General features: G+C 43.5%; 1 protein-coding gene across 1 annotated transcript in view; it reads right to left on the bottom strand.

Moving 5' to 3' along the window:
- Positions 1-933: 933 nt before the first annotated feature.
- The window catches only part of LOC139932949 (uncharacterized), a 35,257-nt gene continuing 11,852 nt past the window's right edge, over positions 934-24,338 (bottom strand). The window contains exons 6-26 of the mRNA XM_078281934.1: positions 20,690-20,803; positions 20,410-20,523; positions 20,199-20,312; positions 19,410-19,488; positions 19,019-19,247; positions 16,947-18,750; positions 16,660-16,833; positions 16,105-16,278; positions 15,910-15,956; positions 12,508-13,087; positions 10,481-10,678; positions 8,224-8,346; positions 7,995-8,111; positions 6,566-6,679; positions 6,252-6,330; positions 5,839-6,067; positions 3,594-5,397; positions 3,309-3,482; positions 2,778-2,951; positions 2,124-2,170; positions 934-1,597 (exon numbers count right to left, since the gene is read on the bottom strand). Of these exons, the coding sequence (XP_078138060.1) occupies positions 1,044-1,597; positions 2,124-2,170; positions 2,778-2,951; positions 3,309-3,482; positions 3,594-5,397; positions 5,839-6,067; positions 6,252-6,330; positions 6,566-6,679; positions 7,995-8,111; positions 8,224-8,346; positions 10,481-10,678; positions 12,508-13,087; positions 15,910-15,956; positions 16,105-16,278; positions 16,660-16,833; positions 16,947-18,750; positions 19,019-19,247; positions 19,410-19,488; positions 20,199-20,312; positions 20,410-20,523; positions 20,690-20,803 (7,042 nt within the window). The 3' untranslated portion in view covers positions 934-1,043. The remainder of the gene's footprint in view (positions 1,598-2,123; positions 2,171-2,777; positions 2,952-3,308; positions 3,483-3,593; positions 5,398-5,838; positions 6,068-6,251; positions 6,331-6,565; positions 6,680-7,994; positions 8,112-8,223; positions 8,347-10,480; positions 10,679-12,507; positions 13,088-15,909; positions 15,957-16,104; positions 16,279-16,659; positions 16,834-16,946; positions 18,751-19,018; positions 19,248-19,409; positions 19,489-20,198; positions 20,313-20,409; positions 20,524-20,689; positions 20,804-24,338) is intronic.

The raw sequence follows: 24,338 nt of genomic DNA, 5'->3' as shown, positions 1-24,338 counted from the left end.
GCTTGAACCCTATAATAATAATAACAATGTTGTTGTCTCCCAGCAGTCCCATGTTCAGTCAGACTCTGACCTCTAGTGGCCGCTCTGCTGTACTGCAGCCTGACCAACAAACCTCTGAGGGGAATCCTCACCCAGCGGGTCTCAAACTGGGGTCCGGGGACCCCCAGGGGTCCTTGAGGGGGTCAAGGGAGTCCCCAGTAAAATAAGGAATAGTTTACTTTGATGTAAATTCATTAGAAATCAACCCAATTAGAGAAAGTATAAGAATGACTGTTGTAATCCCAGGTTTCACCACTCTTATCTCCCCATGAACAGTGCAGACACTTCTACAGTTCAATCAGAAACTTAAAATCTGCCCATATGAGTCTCTGACACTAAATCTGACCCAGTTGGTTCCACATTAAATCAGACAGACAGATAGATAGATATGCCAGGCTGTCATACGAATTTGTTCTTAATTGACCTGCCTCGTTAAATAAATTTTTTTTTTTAAAAAGACAGACAGATAGACAGCTGTGTTTTACAGGTTTTAAAACTGTAAAAGTTGGTAAGAAAAGGTCTACAAAGGGTTTCATATATTATTCGAAGGAAACATAATTACATATTAAAGTCAACAAATTACATTTAAAACTATGCTTGCTTGAAAAGAAGAAAATCAAAAGATGTTTATCTTGGAGTGGAGAGATTAATTAAATACCAAATAAAACAAAAGTCCAAAGGGAAGCTATTTTAACCTGTCAATCATCAAAAACAGATATTTCTTGTTAAAGAAAATAAAATGTCCATGTTCCTGTACATGTGTGATGTTAAAACCAGTTCAGTTACCCAACACACAGAATACACTCTATTTACAGACTGATGGATCATGTTTGTTTACAGTGAAATGAGTAGTAAACTTATACGGAAATAGAAACATTAATATTCTGTCTGGTGTAGACAAGTGTAGGTTGTTTGTGTGTGTGTGTGTGTGTGTGTGTGTGTGATCCTGTACAGAGTGAACTATCATTCAGCAGCTGTGTTTGGTCAGCAGTGTGAGTGTTTCTCTACACAGGAGGTGACTCTCCCTCCTCTATCTGACACAGAGACACTGAGGAGCCAAACCAGCACCAGAAACCAGGGTAGAGTGGTTCAGTGAATGTGGAGTGGAAGGTGTGGATGTGGATCAGTGTGTCAGAGGAAACTCTGTAGAAGGACAGAGAGCCAGCAGGCCAGTCCAGATACACTGCTACTCTGTCAGAGTCAGAGGAGAGGGAAGGTATGTCTGTTTCTCTGTTATTGTGACAGACAGAGTAACCAGCATCAGAGCAAAACAGACTCCAGGACTTTTCATTCCCTCCAAGCCTGCAGTCAACACTGTCTCCTCTCCTACTGATTCCTCTGTAAGTCACTCCTATATAAACCCCTCCTTTCCTCTCGACCTCCCAGTAACTGCGACCAGTCAGACCATTTCTACACAGCAGCTGATCCCAGTAGTCAAATCTCTCTGGATGATCAGGATATGGCTGCTCCTCTTCCACCTCTGTCACCTTTCTGTTGTCTTCAGACAGGAAGAGCTTTCTGTTTGCTGTGTTTGGGTCCAGAGTGAGTTCACAGGCATCTGATGAGAGAACAAGACTCAATACAGCAGCAGCTTTTTATCTAATAGACCTGTTGTGTTTATTATTTGTTGATTTACTGGAAGATTGACAATTTATTAACACTTTCATGATGACACATTGTGTCAGCCATCCTCTGCATTCACAGAAGGATGTGAATGAATGTGAACTGCTGTGTAAATGAACTTTCCATCTGTAAGAGCCATTTATATAGAAACTACAATACATTTAGGTTTTATATATTCTGTTATAGAGATGTAGACAATTCTGTATTACTATTATTTTCTAACTTTTATTCAACAGAAATTCTGAAAATACTTCATCCATAAAACTATTTGTGTTAAATTAATGCTTAGCTTAATTAATGAGTAAAGAATGTTTTTGTAGTCTGTATGCATCAGCTAAATGTTTCTTGGCGGTTCAACAGTTGAAAGCAGTTTACAACATACAGAAGAAACTGCAACTACACCATCTAAATAACTGAATGTGCTGCTTTGTTTTCATGAATAAAACTAAATACACACTTACACTTCCTCAGACCTGGTTTCAACATCTGCACTCCACCATGGTCCACACTGGGGAGAGAAACAAAGATCGTCCAGAGTTACTCATATCCACCATTATAATGTCCACGGTGGAAATTTAAACTTTCCTTTGCAGCACTTAAAGTAATAGTTAAGCTGAGCACAAATCCGTTGGAATGTTTTGAAATTGGCCAAAGTGTGAGGCCTATCTGGCCCCTAAGTGCAGAACATTTTCTGAACATGTGATCATGGGAACCTATATTTACACTAGTGTTTTTGTGAAAACTGATAAAATAAAACTATCACTATCAAAAAAAACAAAAAACAACTACCTAAAAATAGTATGATACAGAAATGGCTGTATCTAAAAAAACTAAAATTTGTCTACCAACAAAGGCATGAAGAATATGTGAAATCAAAAATTATGATTTTGGTATGTACAGTATAGCCGCATGCCTTGAGAGTTCTCTCTGCAAATTTTGTTTTTTTACCTCTAACAGAAAAAAATCTGTGGAGCATTTCCTTAACATACTAAATTTAGTAATGGTTTAAACATTAAGCAATATTCCTCAGCTTCTCAGTCTGACTGAGAAAATGTCTGCCAACTCTAACCCCTCTATTAGACACTGCCTCTGCCTGGCAGCAAGCCTCTCCAGACCTGAGAGAGTCCAGTCTCCAGTGTGGATCCTCCAGTCCAGCAGAGAGCAGCTTCACTCCTGAGGCTCCTGGATGATTGTAGCTCAGGTCCAGCTCTCTCAGATGGGAGGGGTTGGAGCTCAGAGCTGAGGCCAGAGAAGCACAGCCTTCCTCTGTGAGCAGACAGCCTGCCAGCCTGCACACACACACACACACACACACACACACACACACACACCATCACAAATATAAATAGATCACATGACCTGCTTGTTTTTTTCATTTGGTCCAGTTTGAGAGTTCTCGACTGAATTTGTGACAGAAAATTGGAAGTCCTTTTTGGTATTTTAAGTCTCAACAACAGAGGCAACAAGGAGAGGAAATACTGAAATCTAATCAGGGAAAGCAGTTCACAGAATCTAGAAAGTAGAGCTAAATGTTGGTATCACAGCAGAAGAATCCCACACAGGTTAGGTGTTTATTCACTGACATTAATCAACATGTAAAACAGGATTTATCTGGTCATGTGTTGAACAGGTTGAGGAGTCCTGACCTGAGAGTCTCCAGTCTACAGTGTGGACTCTCCAGACCAGCAGAGAGCAGCTTCACTCCTGAATCCTGCAGGTTGTTGTTACTCAGGTCCAGCTCTCTCAGACTAGAGGACTGGGAGCTGAGAACTGAGGCCAGAGCTTCACAGCTTCTCTCTGACAGCTGACAGACACTCAGCCTGAAGGAGAATTATGATGAAGACAAACAAGAACATTGAAAATATATTTTTTCTCTTGTGTACAAAAGATCACGTTATATACTTGATATATCCAGTTACCTATGAACTTACAAAGATTTATTGGAGGCTTTGACCACTGGCAGCAGCCTCAGAAGAGCCTCCTCTGAAGCAGAGTATTTCTTCAGGTCAAACACATCCAGCTCTTCTTCTGATGACAGTAAGATGAAGACCAGAGCCGACCACTGAGCAGGGGAGAGTCTGGCTGTGGAGAGACTTCCTGATCTCAGGTGCTGTTGGATCTCCTCCACTAGAGAACGGTCATTCAGCTCATTCAGACAGTGGAACAGATTGATGCTTCTCTCTGGAGACGGATTCTCCCTGATCTTCTCCTTGATGTACTGGACTGTTTCCTGATTTGTCTGTGAGCTACTTCCTGTCTGTTTCAGCAGGTCTTGTAGGAGAGTCTGATTGGTCTGCAGTGAAAGACCCAGGAGGAAGCGGAGGAACAAGTCCAGGTGTCCATTTGGACTCTGTAAGGCCTTGTCCACAGCACTCTGGTAGAGGTGTGTTAGTTTAGATTTGTCTTTTAATAGTCTAGACCTCCAGGATGTTGATTGTGGTTCTGACAGTAGATCAACACCAGTGTTGATGAATGACAGAGAGACATAAACAGCAGCCAGAAACTCCTGAATGCTCAGATGGACAAAGCAGAACACCTTGTCCTGGTTCAGCCCTCGCTCCTCTTTAAAGATCTGTGTGAACACTCCTGAGTACACTGAGGCTGCTCTGATATCAATGCCACACTCTGTCAGGTCGGCTTCATAGAAGATCAGGTTGCCTTTCTCCAGCTGCTCAAAAGCCAGTTTTCCCAGAGATAGGATCATCTTCCTGCTCTCTGTAGTCCAGAGTGGATCTGTCTCAGCTCTCCCACGATACTTGACATTCCCCTGCATGGACTGAACCACCAGGAAGTTGATGTACATCTCAGTCAGGGTCTTGGGCAGGTCTTCTCTCTCACTGGTTTTCAACACATGGTCCAGAACTGTAGCAGTGATCCAGCAGAAGACTGGGATGTGGCACATGATGTGGAGGCTTCGTGAAGTCTTGATGTGGGAGATGATTCTGCTGGCCTGCTCCTCATCTCTGAATCTCTTCCTGAAGTACTCCTCCTTCTGTGGGTCAGTGAAGCCTCTCACCTCTGTCACCATGTCAACACACTCAGGAGGGATCTGATTGGCCGCTGCAGGTCGTGTGGTTATCCAGAGGCGAGCAGAGGGAAGCAGTTTCCCCTTGATGAGGTTTGTCAGCAGCACATCCACTGAGGTCGACTCTGTAACATCAGTCAGGATCTCGTTGTTCTGGAAGTCCAGAGGAAGTCGGCACTCATCCAGACCGTCAAAGATGAACACAACCTGGAACTTGTCAAACCTGCAGATTCCTGCTTCTTTGGTCTCAATAAAGAAGCGATGAAGAAGTTTCACCAAGCTGTACTTTTTCCCTTTCAGCAAATTCAGCTCTCGGAAAGTGAATGGAAATGTGAACTGTATATCCTGGTTGGCTTTGTCTTCAGCCCAGTCCAGAGTGAACTTCTGTGTTAAGACTGTTTTCCCAATGCCAGCCACTCCCTTTGTCATCAGTGTTCTGGTTGGTCGATCTCTTCCAGGTAAGGGTTTAAAGATGTCTTCACATTTGATTGATTTTTCTGGTCTCACTGGTTTCCTGGATGCTGCTTCAATCTGTCTGACCTCATGTTCATCATTGACCTCTCCACTCTCTCCCTCTGTGATGTAAATCTCTGTGTAGATCTGCTTCAGAAGTGTTGGGTTTCCTGCTTTAGCAATCCCCTCAAACACACACTGAAACTTCTCCGTCAGGTTAGATTTGAGTTCATGTTGGCATGCAGCAGTATGAGTTTCTGAATGAACAACAAATAATAATGACAAACCACAAATAACATCAATAAATGGATGTTATTTTTAACATGAGAAATGGGAATATTTCCTGGTAAATGTGTTCATTTCACAACTTCATGGAATCTATTTAGCTTGTTACTTTTGGATGGAAAAACGGGTCTTGACTGTGTGTGCAGTTAAATGTGAAAGCCAACTTTGTGTGTGTGTACTTCTTTTTGTAAACTACTGTTGTCAGCATTTCACACTCAACACATCAACAACAACAAATCAATAATTTAACCAGATTATCCATGGGGATTGTGCTCATTTACCTTCCAATCTGTTATTGAGGCAATGTAGTTTTAGAAATGTCTGTATTTACAGCAGAGGTTAGAAATGCAAACATTTCCATTTTCCCACCATCTCCCCTCTCCATCATGTTAAACCTGTTAAAAGCCTCTTACTGCTCTGCAGAGAGTCAGCCAGCTCCTCCTGCTTCATTCTCCTCAGGAAGTGCAGTGTGATCTTCAGAAAAGCCTCTCTGCTGCTCCTCCTCTGCTCTTCCTCCTCACCGTCCACCACCTCCTCATCCTCCATCTGCCTCTCTAAGCATTCTGGGTAATCTGGACTCAGAGCCCTCTGGAACCTTTTCAGCTCGTTCTTCACAAAGGTGACGATGTTCTCCTCAAGCAGCTGGAACAGAATAACATATAAATTAAACTTCCTACTAAACTCTGGACACAAAATCAAATCCATCTTGCAGAGTCTGAAAGCCCACTGATCTAAAGAGTGTAGCATGGAGACTATTATGGTCAGAATGGTTGTTTTTCAGTTTGTTTGTAGCTGAAGTAAAAGGTGTTGTTGTACATTTACACACCATAAATATGGAGTCCAGGTCTGTTTGATGCTCCTGGGCAGACTGACCACTGGAAACCTCTGACCTCTCCTGGTGGACTCTGTGATTTATTAGGTCAGATAATGTCACACACACACACACACACACACACACACACGCAGGTCTTTAAAGGTGTCATGATGAACTCCACTGTAAATGCTGCTCTGATTATTGGATGGGATGCTTTGAAAGAGGAAACTCAATCAACAGAGTATGAAGAGTCGGACCAATCCTATTTCTGATGACTAAATTTGACAACAGCAAATCCATCTGTTGTTATCATCAGTTATAATTACCTTTGATCAATAGAGTGGTGTCCATGTTTGAAGGTAATAGGTTCCAACATAGACCAGTCACTCTTCATGGACACACAGCTGGGTTCAGGGGAGTCTGGTCTCTCCTGCTGGATCCTGATAGACAGAGAGGAAGATCACCAGGGTGGGAAATTCACTTTTAGTCAACAGGCCACAGTAGCTTGTGGATACCCCAAAACTACCAGGTAGGTATCAAAAAGAAAATAATTATCACACCAAAGTGTATTAAAGTTTGAAGCTTGAAGTACCTCATGCTGCCCTCTTCCCACTGATTTCTCCTCTCACTCTAAAGAAATTCCCCGTCTCTCCCCTTAAAGGATAAGACCGGTGTTTTTTAATGCATTGCTTACCGTCAACAAATCCTATGAAAATATCAAAATCAACAATGTGTTTGCTCTCCTCCCGTTACTTTCTGACTTCACACGTTCCATTTTTAGCCTTCAACCCGGAAGTCATTGGCTCCAACTGTAAGCTAAAAACCTTTAAATACAGCTCACAAAGACATAGTTTCCATTTTAAAAATCGCTAACTGTTACCATGAAAAGTCAGGCTGTTGTAGTTATTACCAAATCAAATTCAAATGGGAACAAATTCTTCATTACGCCGGGGACTATTTTCTGTGCTACGGAACTACTTTCCTGAGATGGAAAGCGTGTTTACGGTCGGCTTATTAAGTTGTTTGAGGAAAAAGTCGGCCGGCCCGGTGCATCGTGATGATGAAATATGCTGCAGAGCAGCAGCATGGCTCTGTGACGGGTTTTAATAGTTTTTAATACAATGCAGTTCTATGGCTGCTGGGACATGAGGCTGCACTGGGCACCGGCTGCATGGACGAGACTTGTTGGCAAAACAAATTCATTGCTGATTTAGTTATTTTCATAGGATTTGTTGACGGTAAGAAATGCATTAAAAAACACCAGCCTGATCCTTTAAGTCTTATCCTACTCCCTCTTATATGATCGTTCTAGGATAACAGGAATATTGTATAAACACCAAACCTTGACGTTTGCACTTGTTTATAGCCTGGTTCCAGATTCCAGAATCTCTTCCCTGCACTCTTCTGATTTTGTCAAGTGATTCAGAGAGTTTGGTGTTTCCCTCGTCAACAGCTTGTTCTTGCTCAGAGAAACAATCGAGCCAATCAGAGCCTTGGCGGGCGGGACTAAAGTTTGAAACGTTCCTGCAACGGTTTGTCATTGGTGTTTCGGCAGAATAATATTTGTTGAAATCACCTCCTTAACCAACAGATTGTCTTTGCACAGACGATATTATTGTCAAAAACGACCAACATTCTTGGTGAAGTTAGTAAATACTCCCAGCATCAGTGTGACTGAAGCGGCCAGTCACTAGTGATTGGTTCAGGGAAAATACTCCCCCCCCCCCCCCCCCCCCACATTTCCATTTAATCAACCTTTTCTCAGTAGAGTGTTGTCCATGTTTGAAGGTAAAAGGTGGCTCCATAGACTGGTCACTCTTCATGGACACACAGCTGGGTTCAGGGGAGTCTGGTCTCTCCTGCTGGACTGGGCTTCAACACAACAGAGACAGAGCTTTTACTCTGAATAATGATGCTGTAATGATTTCACTGCTGAGCTCTGAGATGGAGAACAGTCATGGACATTTAGAGATCCTCATCTTACCTCTTAGCTTTGGTCCGGCTGTCATGTTCCCCAGACAGAGTGGTTTTAGAGGGAGGGAGCCCCTCCTCTCTCTCCTCAGACAGACTCATAGTAGAGCGAACACCTTTACACAAACACACTGGGCTGATTCATGACAACAAGGTTTCCATCACAGGATATATTATTTCAAGGGCTGATTCTTCCTGTCAGCCCCATGTCACATATACAGAGTGTAGTAATACTCAGACCAGCTGCCCTTTACATCAAATGCACTGACCAGCTTCATCTAGAAAGGATTTTTAAGCCTCTGGGACAATTGAGACATGGACTGAGCAAAAGGAAGTTGAGTGAAAGGAAGTGTATTTTAGTACTGGCCAAGTGTTTTGCTCACTTGGTGAATCAACAAGGGAAGAAATGCACTTCAGTCAAGCTTATCCAAGCTGTCAGACTAGTTCTGAGACTTTCTGCATATTTAACCCATGAAATAAATTGGGATTACAATAAAAAGTTGGTGAATCAATAGAAATCGATCTAAATCGATATCTAACGCTGCGCCTAATGTACATCACGTCATGTCCTTTATTTTGCGATGCACAGACAGCAGCACTCAGTCCGACAGTCCTCCGCTGTGAAAACGGAAGTGAAACTTAAAACTCCACCGTTTAACAAATGCGAGTTTCTAGCAAAATGTATTTGTAAAAAAGAAAAACAGTAACTTGACACTTTTAAAACGGAGATTTATAAAACTGCTCAACACGCAGACAACAACATGCACACTGATAGAGTAACCGTAAAGGACTGACGTATCCCCCCCCCCCCTCCTGTGGGAAACACCGGATTACCTGGTGATTTTGCATCCAGATCAAATCAGAGATTTATCTTAATCTGTAGAAGAAACACTGACTGCTTTTTCTTCGTCTCCTCCTGGGTGTATGTGAACATTTGAGCGGTCACTTCCTCATAACTTCAGTATCAAAGTCCGGAAACATCAGTATGACGCCACCCAGTCTAACCAGTCTAACCAGAGGCACGTTCAAAGTTTGCACCGCTTTGCTACAGTGCAAAACGTTTTCCAGTTGAACACGTTTGCTCATTAAACCTCATTGCGTTCAACGCACTACTGTTTCCTTTTAAACCTCCTGTTTGCTACAGTTTGGGGCAATTATACCCCTGTTGCCATAAACCAAGTCCGTGGCAGAGAAATTCCGGATGGGTGCTGTAGCTCTACTATCTGTCCACTAGATGGAGCACATCGACCACATCAGATATTTTTCATATAGAAACTTCCAAGGAAAGTCACTGTCTGGTGTTCTCTCCAGTAAACTAAGTGAAGCAAGTGTGAATAAATTCTGCTTACACTGACTTCCATCAGCTTAAATGGCAAGCAGTGAATGACACTACTATAAAAGTGTGTGTGTGTGTGTGTGTGTGTGTGTGTGTGTGTGTGTGTGTGTGTGTGTGTGTGTGAGAGAGAGAAGGGGGGGGATCTGACATCTACATAGATCATCTCTCTGAAAAGACCTACTGAAGAACAACTACTTATCGCAACTGCTACTCATATAAAGTATATTTGTTTATTTGTTTATTTTAAGGAAACACAGTTACAAATTACAGTCAACAAATTACAAAAAACTATGAAGAAGAAGAAAAAAAAAAGAAGATCAAACAATGTTCATTTAACTTTATTTCTGAGAAACAATTGTAGAAAACAAATAGATGTTTATCTTGGAGTGGAGAGATTCATTAAATACAAATAAAACAAAAGTCCAAGGTGAAGATATTTGAACCTGTCAATCATCAAAAACAGATTCTCAGATGAACAACAACAACTTAATTCTTTCTGGTTAAATTTTCAAAATAAAATGTCCATGTTCCTGTACATGTGTGATGTTAAAAACCAGTTCAGTTACCCAACACACAGAATACACTCTATTTACAGACTGATGGATCATGATTGTTCACAGTGAAATGAATAGTAAACTTATATATAAATCCAAGCATAATATTCTGTCGTTAAGGGTGTGTGTGTGTGTGTGTGTGTGTGTGTGTGTGTGTGTGTGTGTGTGTGTGTGTGTGTGTGTGTGTGTGTGTGTGTGTGTGTGTGTGTGTGTGTTTTGTGGAGCTTCAGCAGCAGGGAGATACACAGCTGACTCTGGACTGGACTTCCAGCACCGTGGACAGCACCAGCACACGAGGAGACTGGTCCAAGTATGGGAGGGGCAGAACCTCCATGTGCAACTAGTGCAGACTGCTGCCAATCTGTCAGTCAGTTCCTCACAGCATAAGAAGCAGGTCAGGCTCTTCTACAGTGTAGCAGGTGAGAGCTGAACCGCACTGAACCTCTCCAGTGAGCCGGTAAGAGATCGCTACAAGCAAGCCAACAATAACTGTGCTGACAGCCGACAGTTTGTGCTGATATTTAATGTGGCGCTGATAGTGGAACGGACTCAGGATAAGAGAACGGAAAGGGACAAATCTGTAAAACAAGATGGACGTAGTGAGTGTGATGTCACCCATAGTTTTCTGAAGGGCCGTTTTGAAGCCAAAAGATCGGGTTTACAATCGCCGCCATGGCCTAAAGTCAGTTTGTTGTCTGGAATGTGGGTGTGACAGGCAGCTCAGTCATGCTGGGTGTAAAATTTGGAAAGACTGAGTCAACTTTGTCAGATTTTTTCTTTATGGTTGCTGTTGGCAAGGTTAGCCTGATGGTGGCGCTATGGTGCGTGATCAATACTTACAAAAACAATATAGTTTCAGCCGTACAGGCTTGAAGCCGCAGGCACGTGCGGGGGGGGGGGGGGAGCTATGGGTGCTTGGGCACCTGCCCCTTTTCCCTTAATTGAACAAAATCCCCCTTCCGATCTAAATGTATTATTTTATTTTAGGCATTTTCCAAATAGTTAATAAATTGTAGCGATACGAGCGAAAGTATTTGAGCAACTGCAAAACACAAATGAATTGTTTGCAGGGTGCAGAGTGCATTGCCCCTTTCTCTGTCCTTCTCACATGTGGACGTTCAACAACGCCGCATTGCTGCACTCCTAAAACACAGAGATTCTTCCACAGACTGTTGGACACTGTAGATGCCCCTGTTTTCATTTGAGCACCTGCCCCTGAAGAACTCTCTGCACGTCTCTGAGCCCTAGTAATAATCTTTAGAGCCATTTCTTTTCTTTACCTTTTTGTGAATAGTTTAGAAGAATAGCACCACCTGGTGGCTAAATCCCTGTTTTCACCAGACACAAAAAGGAAATATAGGAAGGGAGAAATCACGGGGCTTTTACCATTAAATTGATCCAGGTGGAAGACGCCGAGAGCGTAGAGGTTTTCAACCGTGAAATTATGGAACCTGTCTTGTTATTTTGATTACTTTTCCTGTTATTTGATTTACTCATTATCATACTGAAAAGACCTATTTCATTTTTTTATTTAAACTTTGTGGAAGGTTCTTTTTCGTTACATCACAACTTCACCTGCTACTCCATTCATCATTTTCATCATTATCATCATCGTCATTACGATCAACAACCAGCATTAACAGACTGTGAGTAAATTAAGTAACCTAAGTAACCAGCTCAAGAAAACACGTTGAGAACATGTTTGGCGTCTATGACCGTGCGGCATGTGGAAATCTTTAGGAGTCTGCCGCTACAGCATCATAATAATTGTCTTGTTTTCCAAGGTGGGAATGTTTCCCAGCAGTCCCATGTTCAGTCAGACTCTGACCTCTAGTGGCCGCTCTGCTGTACTGCAGCCTGACCAACAAACCTCTGAGGGGAATCCTCACCCAGCGGGTCTCAAACTGTTTTGAGGGCCGTTTTGAAGCCAAAAGATCGGGTTTACGATCGCCAGCATGTTGACATTCTTTGGAGCCGGAGCAGCCAAAGCGAGTCTGAGGGTCGACACAGAGCCACAGCTCCACCTGCTATTGGTCCGTAATCAACGACCTGTCAATCACTGGACAGGCGACCTGTCAATCACCAGGAAAACAATCCCGTTTTATAACCGTTATATCCCGTTAATGAAACAATTATTTTGAAAATCACCATAAGAACACACATTAGAAGAAGTGAAATTAGCTACTGAGGCCAAAACCTCTTGTTGAATTAATTTTTTTACATTATTAAAAATGTATTGACTTCATAATTTGAGTGAGAAGTTGGGTTGTGGTCCCATTGTCCCATGGGGGGGGGGTTGCTCTCCAGAGTGACTTACCACAGTGTGTGTGTGTGTGTGTGTGTGTGTGTGTGTGTGATCCTGTCCAGAGTGAACTATCATGTCAACTGCTGCCTTTTGTTTCTCTACACAGCAGGAGACTCTCCCTCCTCTATCTGACACAGAGACACTGAGGAACCAAAACCAAACTCAAACCCAAAGCCAAACCGAAACCTAAACCTGAACGCAGGGTAGAGTGGTTCAGTGAATGTGGAGTGGAAGGTGTGGATGTGGATCAGTGTGTCAGAGGAAACTCTGTAGAAGGACAGAGAGCCAGCAGACCAGTCCAGATACACTGCTACTCTGTTGGAGGAGGAGAGAGGGGAATGTATGGCTGTTTGTCTGTTATTGTGACAGGCAGAGTTAGTATTACCAAGGCAGTACAGACTCCAGGACTTGTTATTGAATCCAAGGCTGCAGTCAACACTGTCTCCTCTCCTTCTGATTCCTCTGTAAGTCACTCCTATACAAACCGCTCCATCCCACTCGACCTCCCAGTAACAGCGACCAGTCAGACCCTTTCTACACAGCAGCTGTTCCCAGTGATCAAATCTCTCTGGGTGATCAGGATATGGCTGCTTCTCTCTCACCAGTGTCACCTTTCTGTTGTCTTCAGACAGGAAGAGCTTTCTGTTTGCTGTGTTTGGGTCCAGAGTGAGTTCACAGGCATCTGATGAGAGAACAAGACTCAATACAGCAGCAGTTTGACAATTAATTTCTTAACACTTTCATGATGACACATTGTGTCAGCCATCCTCTTCATTCACAATATAATTTGAATTAATGGACATCACATGCTGCTGTGTAAATGAACTTTCCATCTGTAAGAGCCATTTATACAGAAACTAAAGTCTGGACTTTATATAATTTGTTATAGAGATGTAGACAATTCTGTATTACTATTATTTTATAACTTGTATTCAGTCGGTGTAACCTATATTCACAAAATTCATGCATAATCTTAATTGCCTTAAATAAATGCTTCTCACTCATTGGTTCATAATTATAGCTGAGAAACGTCATCATGCTAGTTTTGCAGTGCTTCATTGGATTTGCATTTGCATAATTAAATAAATAGTAAAACTAAGTTCATGGAGTAAATTTTGTCTTTGTAGTCACACATCAACTATAGTGTTTTTGGGGGGTTCAAAAGCAGTTAAAAGCAGCTTAGAACGTACAGAAGAAACTGCAACTACACCATGTAAATAGTTGAATCAGAATCAAGACCTTCCCGAATCAGAAATGGGTGGACACTGGACAAAACCATCCCTGATGCACTGAGCTCGTGCACCATTACATACAACTCACGGCTTGTGACTGGAAACATGGACAACTACAAAACAGCTTCCTACAACCTATGGAGAGCAGTGAAGGAGGCGTGGCAGCAAGTGGAAGCTCAATTCCAAAAGACACAAGACGCATGTGGCAGGGATTAAGAACAATATCGGATTACAAGGGGAACCCTACCATCACGGTGAGCACTGATGCCTCCCTGGCCGAGCACTTTCTATGCGCACTTCGAGGCTAACAGCACTGGCCACTAACCCTAGCCTGCAGGCTTACGCAACAACAGCCCCCGCCGGAGATGTGAATACGTTCACAGTTTCAGAGCACGACGTGAGGAGGTCATTCAAGAGAGTGAATATCAGGAAGGCAGTAAGGCCAGGCGGCATCCCCGGGTGCGTCCTCAAGTCCTGCGCTGACCAGTTAGCACCAGTGTTCACGGTATTGCTTAACCTGTCTCTGACTCACTCCGTTATACCAACCTGCTTCAAGAGGTCCACTGCTGTTCCCGTGCCAAAGAAAACCGAACCAGCCTGTCTAAATGACTATCACCCTGTAGCACTCACCTCAGTTGCAATGAAGTGCTTTGAAAGGCTAGTCAAGGATTACATATGTTCCTCACTGCGCAGCACTCTGGACCCACTGCAGTTTGCCTACTGCTCGAAAAAGACCCACAGATGATGCCATCGCCTACACCCTTCACACTGCCCTCTCACACCTGGATAATAGGAAAGGGAATTACAGTATGTGAGAATGCTGTTCATAGATTACAGCTCAGCGTTCAATACCATAACCCCCACCAAGTTCGTCACTAAGCTCAGGGACCTAGGACTGAACACCTCCCTGTGTAGATTGGTCCTTGACTTCCTGACGGGTAGACCCCAGGTGGTGAGGGTAGGTAGTCACACCGCATCAACTATCACCCTCAACATGGGGGCCCCCAAGGATGTGTTCTGAGCCCCCTGCTATACTCCCTATACACGTATGACTGTGTGGCCACGCTTGACTAACCATCGTCAAGTTTGCTGTCGATACAGCCGTGGTGGGCCTGGTCTCCAACAACAACGGGAAGGCCTACCTGGAGGAGGTGGAGAACCTGTTACGCTGGTGCCAGGACAGCGATCTCCTCCTGAACGTCAGCAAAACTAAGGAGATGACCGTGGACTTTGGGAGGAAGCACAGGAGAGGAGCTACAACCACCTCAAGATCAACGGGGCCCCAGTGGAGAGAGGGTGGACAGCTTCAGGTACCTCGGTGTCCACTTCACAGAGAACCTGACATGGACTCTACACATGATGAAGAAGGCACGGCAACGTCTTTACCACCTCAGGCGACTGCGGAAGTTCAGGGTGTCCACCCAGATACTCAGGAACTTCTACACGTATACTATCGAGGGTATCCTGACAGGGAGTATGACCGCCTGGTATGGGAGCAGCACCCAGCAGGACCGCAAGGCCCTGCAGAGAGTGGTACGTGTGGCTGAACGCATCACTGGCAGTGCACTCCCCAACCTGCAGGACATCTACTCAAGGCTGTGCAGGACCAAGGCAGAGAGAATCAACAAGGACTCCAGCCACCCGAACACTGGCCTCTTCTCTCTGCTGCGGTCAGGGAGACGGTACCGCATCCTCAGGGCCAACAGGGAGAGGCTCAGGAGGAGCTTCTTCCCCCAGGCCCTCCGGACTCTCAACGAGGGCACTACCTGAGGCCTGTCAGATGCCCCCCGACAGGCACAGAGACTGAGCATAACACTACATAACATTACACACTACACAACACACAACACTACATAATATATGTGGACAAGGACTGTAATACCACGACTTTGCACACACTGCACTACTCCCGGCAACACTAGACTGTACTCGTTGCACTATTACACTATTGTCATGGGCAACTGTACTACTGTAAATCTGTAAATCTAATCTACATAGCTATATTCATATCTTCATAACATTATATATCATTGTATAACACATCTATTGCACAGTTTTATTCCTCCCTGTATATAATAATTATTTTTATACTAATACATATTTTTAATATACTTTTTAAAATATTTTTACTATCTCTATTTTTTCTACTTCCTATCTTAGGAGGCGGCAACCAAGCATTTCACTGCACGTTGTATTTGTATGATTGCGCATGTGACAAATAAAACTTTGAACTTGAATGTTGTTTTCATGAAAAAACTAAATACACACTTACACTTCCTCAGACCTGGTTTCAACATCTGCACTCCACCATGGTCCACACTGGGGGGAAAAACAGACGACGTCACTCATATCCACCATTAAACATTAAACAATATTCCTCAGCTTCTCTGTCTGACTGAGAAAATGTCTGCCTACTCTAACCCCTCTATTAGACACTGCCTCTGCCTGGCAGCAAGCCTCTCCAGACCTGAGAGAGTCCAGTCTCCAGTGTGGATCCTCCAGTCCAGCAGAGAGCAGCTTCACTCCTGAGGCTCCTGGATGATTGTGGCTCAGGTCCAGCTCTCTCAGATGGGAGGGGTTGGAGCTCAGAGCTGAGGCCAGAGAAGCACAGCCTTCCTCTGTGAGCAGACAGCCTGACAGCCTGCACACACACACACACACACACAAACACACAACAAGGTACGCTACAGGTACATGTTAGATGTCCTGATTAGTACACTACTCTGAAATTAATTGAAAAATACAATCTCTAATTTCTACACACGCGCTGTGGGCCTGCACAGGATCTGGACTTGCTAAGTCTCAACAACAGAGGCAACAAGGAGAGAAAATACTGAAATCTAATCAGGGAAAGCAGTTCACATGGTCTAGAAAGTAGAGCTAAATGTTGGTACCACAACTGGTTTGAGAATCACGTGAGCAGAAAAATCCTGCACAGGTTCAGTGTTTATTGACTGACATTAACCTGCATGTAAAGCAGGATTTATCTGGTCATGTGTTGAAAATGTTGAGGAGTCCTGACCTGAGAGTCTCCAGTCTACAGTGTGGACTCTCCAGTCCAGCAGAGAGCAGCTTCACTCCTGAATCCTGCAGGTCGTTGTTACTCAGGTCCAGCTCTCTCAGACTAGAGGACTGGGAGCTGAGAACTGAGGCCAGAGCTTCACAGCTTCTCTCTGACAGCTGACAGTCATTCAGCCTGAAGGAGAATTAGTGATGAAGACAAAGAACTTGTAAAATATAGGATTTTTTTCTCATGTGTAGAAAAGATAACATTATATATTTAATATATCCAATGATCTATGAACCTACAAAGATTTATTGGAGGCTTTGACCACTGGCAGCAGCCTCAGAAGAGCCTCCTCTGAAGCAGAGTATTTCTTCAGGTCAAACACGTCCAGCTTCTCTTCTGATGACAGTAAGATGAAGACCAGAGCTGACCACTGAGCAGGGGAGAGTCTGTCTGTGGAGAGACTTCCTGATCTCAGGTGCTGTTGGATCTCCTCCACTAGAGAACGGTCATTCAGCTCATTCAGACAGTGGAACAGATTGATGCTTCTCTCTGGAGACGGATTCTCCCTGATCTTGTCTTTGATGTACTGGACTGTTTCCTGATTGGTCTGTGAGCTACTTCCTGTCTGTGTCAGCAGGCCTCGTATGAGAGTCTGATTGGTTTTCAGTGAAAGGCCCAGGAGGAAGCGAAGGAACAAGTCCAGGTGTCCATTTGGACTCTGTAAGGCCTTGTCCACAGCACTCTGGTAGAGGTGTGTTAGTTTAGATTTGTCGCTTGATGGTGTAGACTGCCTGGATGTTGATTGTGGTTCTGACAGTAGATTGACACCAGTGTTGATGAATGACAGAAAGACATAAACAGCAGCCAGAAACTCCTGAATGCTCAGATGGACAAAGCAGAAGACCTGGTCCTGGTTCAGCCCTCGCTCCTCTTTAAAGATCTGTGTGAACACTCCTGAGTACACTGAGGCTGCTCTGATATCAATGCCACACTCTGTCAGGTCGGCTTCATAGAAGATCAGGTTGCCTTTCTCCAGCTGCTCAAAAGCCAGTTTTCCCAGAGATAGGATCATCTTCCTGTTCTCTGTAGTCCAGAGTGGATCTGTCTCAGCTCTCCCATGATACTTGACATTCCCCTGCATGGACTGAACCACCAGGAAGTGGATGTACATCTCAGTCAGGGTCTTGGGCAGGTCTCCTCTCTCACTGGTTTTCAACACATGGTCCAGAACTGTAGCAGTGATCCAGCAGAAGACTGGGATGTGGCACATGATGTGGAGGCTTCGGGAAGTCTTGATGTGGGAGATGATTCTGCTGGCCTGCTCCTCATCTCTGAATCTCTTCCTGAAGTACTCCTCCTTCTGTGGGTCAGTGAAGCCTCTCACCTCTGTCACCATGTCAACACACTCAGGAGGGATCTGATTGGCCGCTGCAGGTCGTGTGGTTATCCAGAGGCGAGCAGAGGGAAGCAGTTTCCCCTTGATGAGGTTTGTCAGCAGCACGTCCACTGAGGTTGACTCTGTAACATCAGTCAGGATCTCGTTGTTCTGGAAGTCTAGAGGAAGTCGGCACTCATCCAGACCGTCAAAGATGAACACAACCTGGAACTTGTCAAACCTGCAGATTCCTGCTTCTTTGGTCTCAGTAAAGAAGTGATGAAGAAGTTCCACCAAGCTGTACTTTTTCCCTTTCAGCAGATTCAGCTCTCGGAAAGTGAATGGAAATGTGAACTGTATATCCTGGTTGGCTTTGTCTTCAGCCCAGTCCAGAGTGAACTTCTGTGTTAAGACTGTTTTCCCAATGCCAGCCACTCCCTTTGTCATCAATGTTCTGGTTGGTTTATCTCTTCCAGGTAAGGGTTTAAAGATGTCTTCACATTTGATTGTTGTTTCTGGTCTCGCTGGTTTCCTGGATGCTGTTTCAATCTGTCTGACCTCATGTTCATCATTGACCTCTCCACTCTCTCCCTCTGTGATGTAAAGCTCTGTGTAGATCTGATTCAGAAATGTTGGGTTTCCTGCTTTAGCAATCCCCTCAAACAAACACTGAAACTTCTCCTTCAGATTAGATTTGAGTTCATGTTGGCACCGAGGAGCAAGAGTTTCTGAATGAACAAACAACAAATAACATCAATCAATGAATGGTATATTAAATGTGAGAAATGTGAGCATTTCCTGGTGAATGTGTTATTTCACAACTGCACTGTGTGTGCAATTAAATGTGAAAGGCAACGTTTTTACCTTCCAATCTGGAATTGAAGAGACAAAGTTTTAGAAATGTCTGTATTTACAGCAGAGGTTAGAAATGCAAACATTTCCATTTCTCCTCCATCTCCCCTCTCCATCATGTTAAACCTGTTAAAAGCCTCTTACTGCTCTGCAGAGAGTCAGCCAGCTCCTCCTGCTTCATTCTCCTCAGGAAGTGCAGTGTGATCTTCAGAAAAGCCTCTCTGCTGCTCCTCCTCTGCTCTTCCTCCTCACCGTCCACCACCTCCTCATCCTCTCTCTGCCTCTCTAAGCATTCTGGGTAATCTGGACTCATAACCCTCTGGAACCTTTTCAGCTCTTTCTTCACAAAGGTGACGATGTTCTCCTCAAGCAGCTGGAACAGAATAATATATAAATTACACTTCCATACTAAAATCTGGACACACTAAAAGCCCACTGGTCTAAAGAGTGTAGCATAGAGACTATTATGGCCAGAATGGTTGTTTTTCAATTTGTTTGTAGCTGAAGTAAAAGATGTTGTTATTCATTTACACACCATAAATATGGAGTCCAGGTCTGTTTGATGCTCCTGGACAGACTGACCACTGGAAACCTCTGACCTCTCCTGGTGGACTCTGTGGAGAAAACATGATGTATTAGGTCATATAATGCCTCACACACACACACACACACACACACACACACACAAACACACACACACACACACACACACACACACGGGTGGTTAAAGGTGTTGTGTTCCGTCATGATGAATCCTTGTAGAAACACAAGATGAACTCCACTGTAAATGCTGCTCTAATTTTGGCTGTGATGTTTTGAAAGAGGAAACTCAATCAACAGAGTATCAAGGACCGGACCAATTCTATAACTGATGATTGTGAATCTGACAACAGCAGACACATCTGTTTTATCATCAGTTTTAAATAATTACCTTTGATCAATAGAGTGGTGGCTATCTGTGAACATAATAGGTTCGGCCTTTGACCAGTCACTCTTCATGGACACACAGCTGGGTTCAGGGGAGCCTGAGCTTTGCAATTGTTTATGTTGTTTGCTTGTAATTTTTGATGATCTAAGAACTGAACAATAATTAAGTAATGTTGCCTGTTTCTATGATCAATACTGAGAGCTGGATCAGTGGTAACAGTGGATCACAGGAATTTGAAAAGAGCTGATGATCATTCCATCATCAAAAACTGCATGTGTCTCATACACAAAATGGACTTAGAATAAATAAATAAATGAATAAACAAACAGGATATTTGCTTGTAAATGGAATCAAGGAATGGGCCACAAATCTTATCTAGCTATTTTAAATTCTTACCTTTTCTCAGTAGAGTGTTGTCCATGTTTGAAGGTAATAGGTGAACCCATAGACCGGTCACTCTTCATGGACACACAACTGGGTTCAGGGGAGTCTGGTCTCTCCTGCTGGATCCTGATAGAAACAGATTATGAAAACAGTGAAGGTATCTGTGTTCTTTTCAAGAAGACAATTTTACTTTCTTAGTAATGCTAACATGATAATGACTTACTTAATTTCAGAATCATGTTCATCTTTAAATTTTACAGGGTCCAACATAGACTGGTCGCTCTTCATGGACACACAGCTGGGTTCAGGGGAGTCTGGTCTCTCCTGCTGGACTGGGCTTCAACACAACAGAGACAGAGCTTTTACTTTTTACTTTTTACTTTTACTTTTTTACTTATTGGATGTGATGTTCTAAAAGAGGAAACTATGAAGGGCTGGACCAATTCTATACCTGATGACAACAGTAAACCCATCTGTTTTCATCATCAGTTTTAAATAATTACCTTTGATCAATAGAGTGGTGTCCATCTTTGAAGTCAATAGGTCGATTCCTTGACCAGTCACTCTTCATGAAGAAGAGAGAGGGGAGAGGAGAGTCTGGTCTCTCCTGCTGGATCCTGATAGAAACATTTTATGAACACGGTGAAGGGATCTGTCTCCTTATGAAGAAGACAATTTTACATTCTTAGTAATCCTAACATGATAATGACTTACTTATTTTCAGAAGGATGTTTATCTTTAAATTTTACAGGGTCCAACATAGACTGGTCGCTCTTCATGGACACACAGCTGGGTTCAGGGGAGTCTGGTCTCTCCTGCTGGACTGGGCTTCAACACAACAGAGACAGAGCTTTTACTCTGAATAATGATGCTGTAATGATTTCACTGCTGAGCTCTGAGATGGAGAACAGTCATGGACAGTTAGAGATCCTCATCTTACCTCTTAGCTTTGGTCCGGCTGTCATGTTCCCCAGACAGAGTGGTTTTAGAGGGAGGGAGCCCCTCCTCTCTCTCCTCAGACAGACTCATAGTAGAGCGAACACCTTTACACAAACACACTGGGCTGATTCATGACAACAAGGTTTCCATCACAGGATATATTATTTCAAGGGCTGATTCTTCCTGTCAGCACCATGTCACATATACAGAGTGTAGTAATACTCAGACCAGCTGCCCTTTACATCAAATGCACTGACCAGCTTCATCTAGAAAGAATTTTTAAGCCTCTGGGACAATTGAGACATGGACTGAGCAAAAGGGGGTTGAGTGAAAGTCAGTTTATTTTTTAATTAGCAAGGCGGCAGTTGTTCACCTGTGGTTTGTTGTATCAACAGTGGAAGAAATGCACTTCAGTCAAGCTTTTCCAAGCTGTCAAACTAGTTCTGAGATTTCCTGCATATTTCACCAATTAAATGAGTTGAGATTACGATCTAACATGGCTCTGATTTTGGTTACCACAAAAAGTAATATAGGTAAAACATTCTAAGACAATGTTCATTTTGTCCTCAATGTCAGAGATAAATGTTGAAAATGTATGGCCCAATGAATGAATATTTAGATCTGCAAACATCAAAACCACGTCGAAAGACTTTAGCAGCATCGTCTCATCCCAGTCTACTCTACAGTCATCCAGTTATACAACACAATGTAGGATATTATTCATCAAACATTTATAATGATCCCTGGTAGGGTCTTTACCTGGTGAACTCACATCCAGATCAAATCAAAGAGACTTTCTAGCTTCATCTGTAGAGGAAACACTGAGAGAGAAGACGCTGCTTTTCTCCTTCGTCAGTCCTGGGAGTCTGTGAACATTTGACCTCAACATGACATCAAACCAGTCCAACCTGTTGCCACAAACCAAGTCTGTGCAGAGAAATCACAGAACAGGTAATGTAGTTCTACTATCTGTCCACTAGATGGAGCATATTGACCAAATCAGACATCATCATCATCATCATCATCATCATCATCATCATCATCATCATCATCATCTAACAATAAAGCAAGGAATCTCTGTCTGTGAGTGAGTGAGTGAGTGAGTGAGTGAGTGTGTGAGTGTGTGTGTGTCCGTCACATATCTCGAGAACCGTTCATCCGATCGACTTCACACTTGGCGGGTGTATTGCTGGGGACCCAAGGACGTGCAGCATCGGATTTGGTGCAATTTGGACACGCGACACGTTCAATATTACTAAACTTTGAATAAACAAGCGGACAGCACTCTGTGCAGTAGCGGGGCGAACGGGCACTGCACTAGTACAATAAAGCAAGGAATCTCTGTCTGTGTGTCCGTCGCATATCTTGAGAACCGTTCGTCCGATCTACTTCACACTTGGCGGGTGTATTGCTGGGGACCCAAGGACGTGCATTGTCGGATTGGACACGCGACACGTTCAATATTACTAAACTTTGAATAAACAAGCGAACAGCGCTCTGTGCAGCAGCGGGGCTCAAAGCAAGCGACTGGAAGCGCAGTGTCGAGTGTGAAGTTGTTTGGATGAGCGGTTCTCGAGAAAGTCAATACCGGAGGCCAAGCAATCGGCCCGTTCCGAACAGGCATGTTTTGAACGGGCACTGCACTAGTTTTTCATAAAGAGACTAAGAACCAATGGAAACGTGAATGACTTTTTGTAAAGACACTGTTATTTGTTCTCTTTTTGTTGTTGTTTTTGATGAATTAGTTTGTGATACAGTAGGCCTAGATACATCTCACTCTCACTGACTAGTGGTGTGTTTGTCTTCCATAGCAGCACAAGGACAGTGATGAAGCTGTCAGGAATCCTGACGGCTCATCTCTTTGAGCTCTCTCTTTCCCTCTCTCTCTTTCTCTCTCTCTCTTTCTCTCTCTCTCTCTGTTGTCTGTCTTCGCATATCTCATGTCTTGTTTTCCACTCCCTGTTCCCTCTTGTCTCTGTTCCATGTTTTATGTTGTGTGTTTTTCAGATCCCAGTCCAGTTCTAGTCCAAGCTCCAGTTGTTCATGTCTGCCTACTCACCTTCCCTTCTCCTGCATCACCTGGCTGTCACCTGTCTCCGCCCTTCCCAGCTGCACCTCATTCCCTCATTACTCCCTTACTGTATATATACCAGTCCATTTCATTTTGTTCTCTGCCAGATCGTTCTAGCTGCTTAGTCACTCACTGTATCCCGCCAGTCTGTTCTGCTTGTTTTCTTGTCTGCCCGGATTCGATATCTGCCTTTTTTCCCAACTGCCTCGTAGCCTCTAGTTTTCCTGGTACCTTTGATGTTTTGACCTTTCGCCTCAGCCTGCCTGTTCCCATTAAAAACTGTTACCTTACTTCTGCCTCTGCCCTTGAGCTCTGCGTGTGAGTCCTAGATCCAACCCTGACAGAAGCTTTTAGTGAATTTAGCATGTAGACGGCTTTCTCACTGAATGTGTTTACATGGCATTAATATTCCAGTATCATTCTGGATTATTTTATTTAAGAGTTGGCATGTGTGAATGACGTTTTCATTTAGAAAAGCCAAGAGGAGCGTATATCCTGATTTTTAGAAATCTGAATATTCACCAGCCGGTTTATGCTAATATTAGCTACCGTAAATATCTTAAATAGTTCACTGTTGGTTTTTACTGAGAGCGAGAGAGAGAGAGAGAGAGAGAGAGTGAGAGAGAGAGAGAGAGAGAGAGAGAGAGACTTGTTGCCACATTAGGTTTTTTTAAACTCAAAGCCCTTCTGTTCCAGTTTACAGATATGAAGTTACCCCATCTGTCCAGTAGAGGGTGGTTGGGCTGATGGTGGCGCTATGGAGCATGATCAATACTTTCAAAAACAATATTGTTTCAGCCGTACAGGTTTGAAGTCCTAGTAATAATAATAACAATGTTGTTGTCTCCCAGCAGTCCCATGTTCAGTCAGACTCTGACCTCTAGTGGCCGCTCTGCTGTACTGCAGCCTGACCAACAAACCTCTGAGGGGAATCCTCAACCAGCGGGTCTCAAACTGGGGGCCGGGGACCCACTATTTCACTATAATCTAAATTCATTAGAAATGATCCCAATTAGAGAAAGTATAAGAATGAGTATTGTAATCCCAGGTTTCACCACTCTTACAGTGCAGACACTTCTACAGTTCAATGCTGAATCAAAAACTAAAAATCCTGACCATATGGGTCTCTGACACTAAATCTG

The sequence above is a fragment of the Centroberyx gerrardi genome, chromosome 24 (assembly GCF_048128805.1).
Source record: "Centroberyx gerrardi isolate f3 chromosome 24, fCenGer3.hap1.cur.20231027, whole genome shotgun sequence".
Classification (NCBI taxonomy): Eukaryota; Metazoa; Chordata; class Actinopteri; order Beryciformes; family Berycidae; genus Centroberyx; species Centroberyx gerrardi.
Note: the sequence above shows the minus strand (reverse complement) of the source record. Positions and strands in the feature narration are given on the sequence as shown.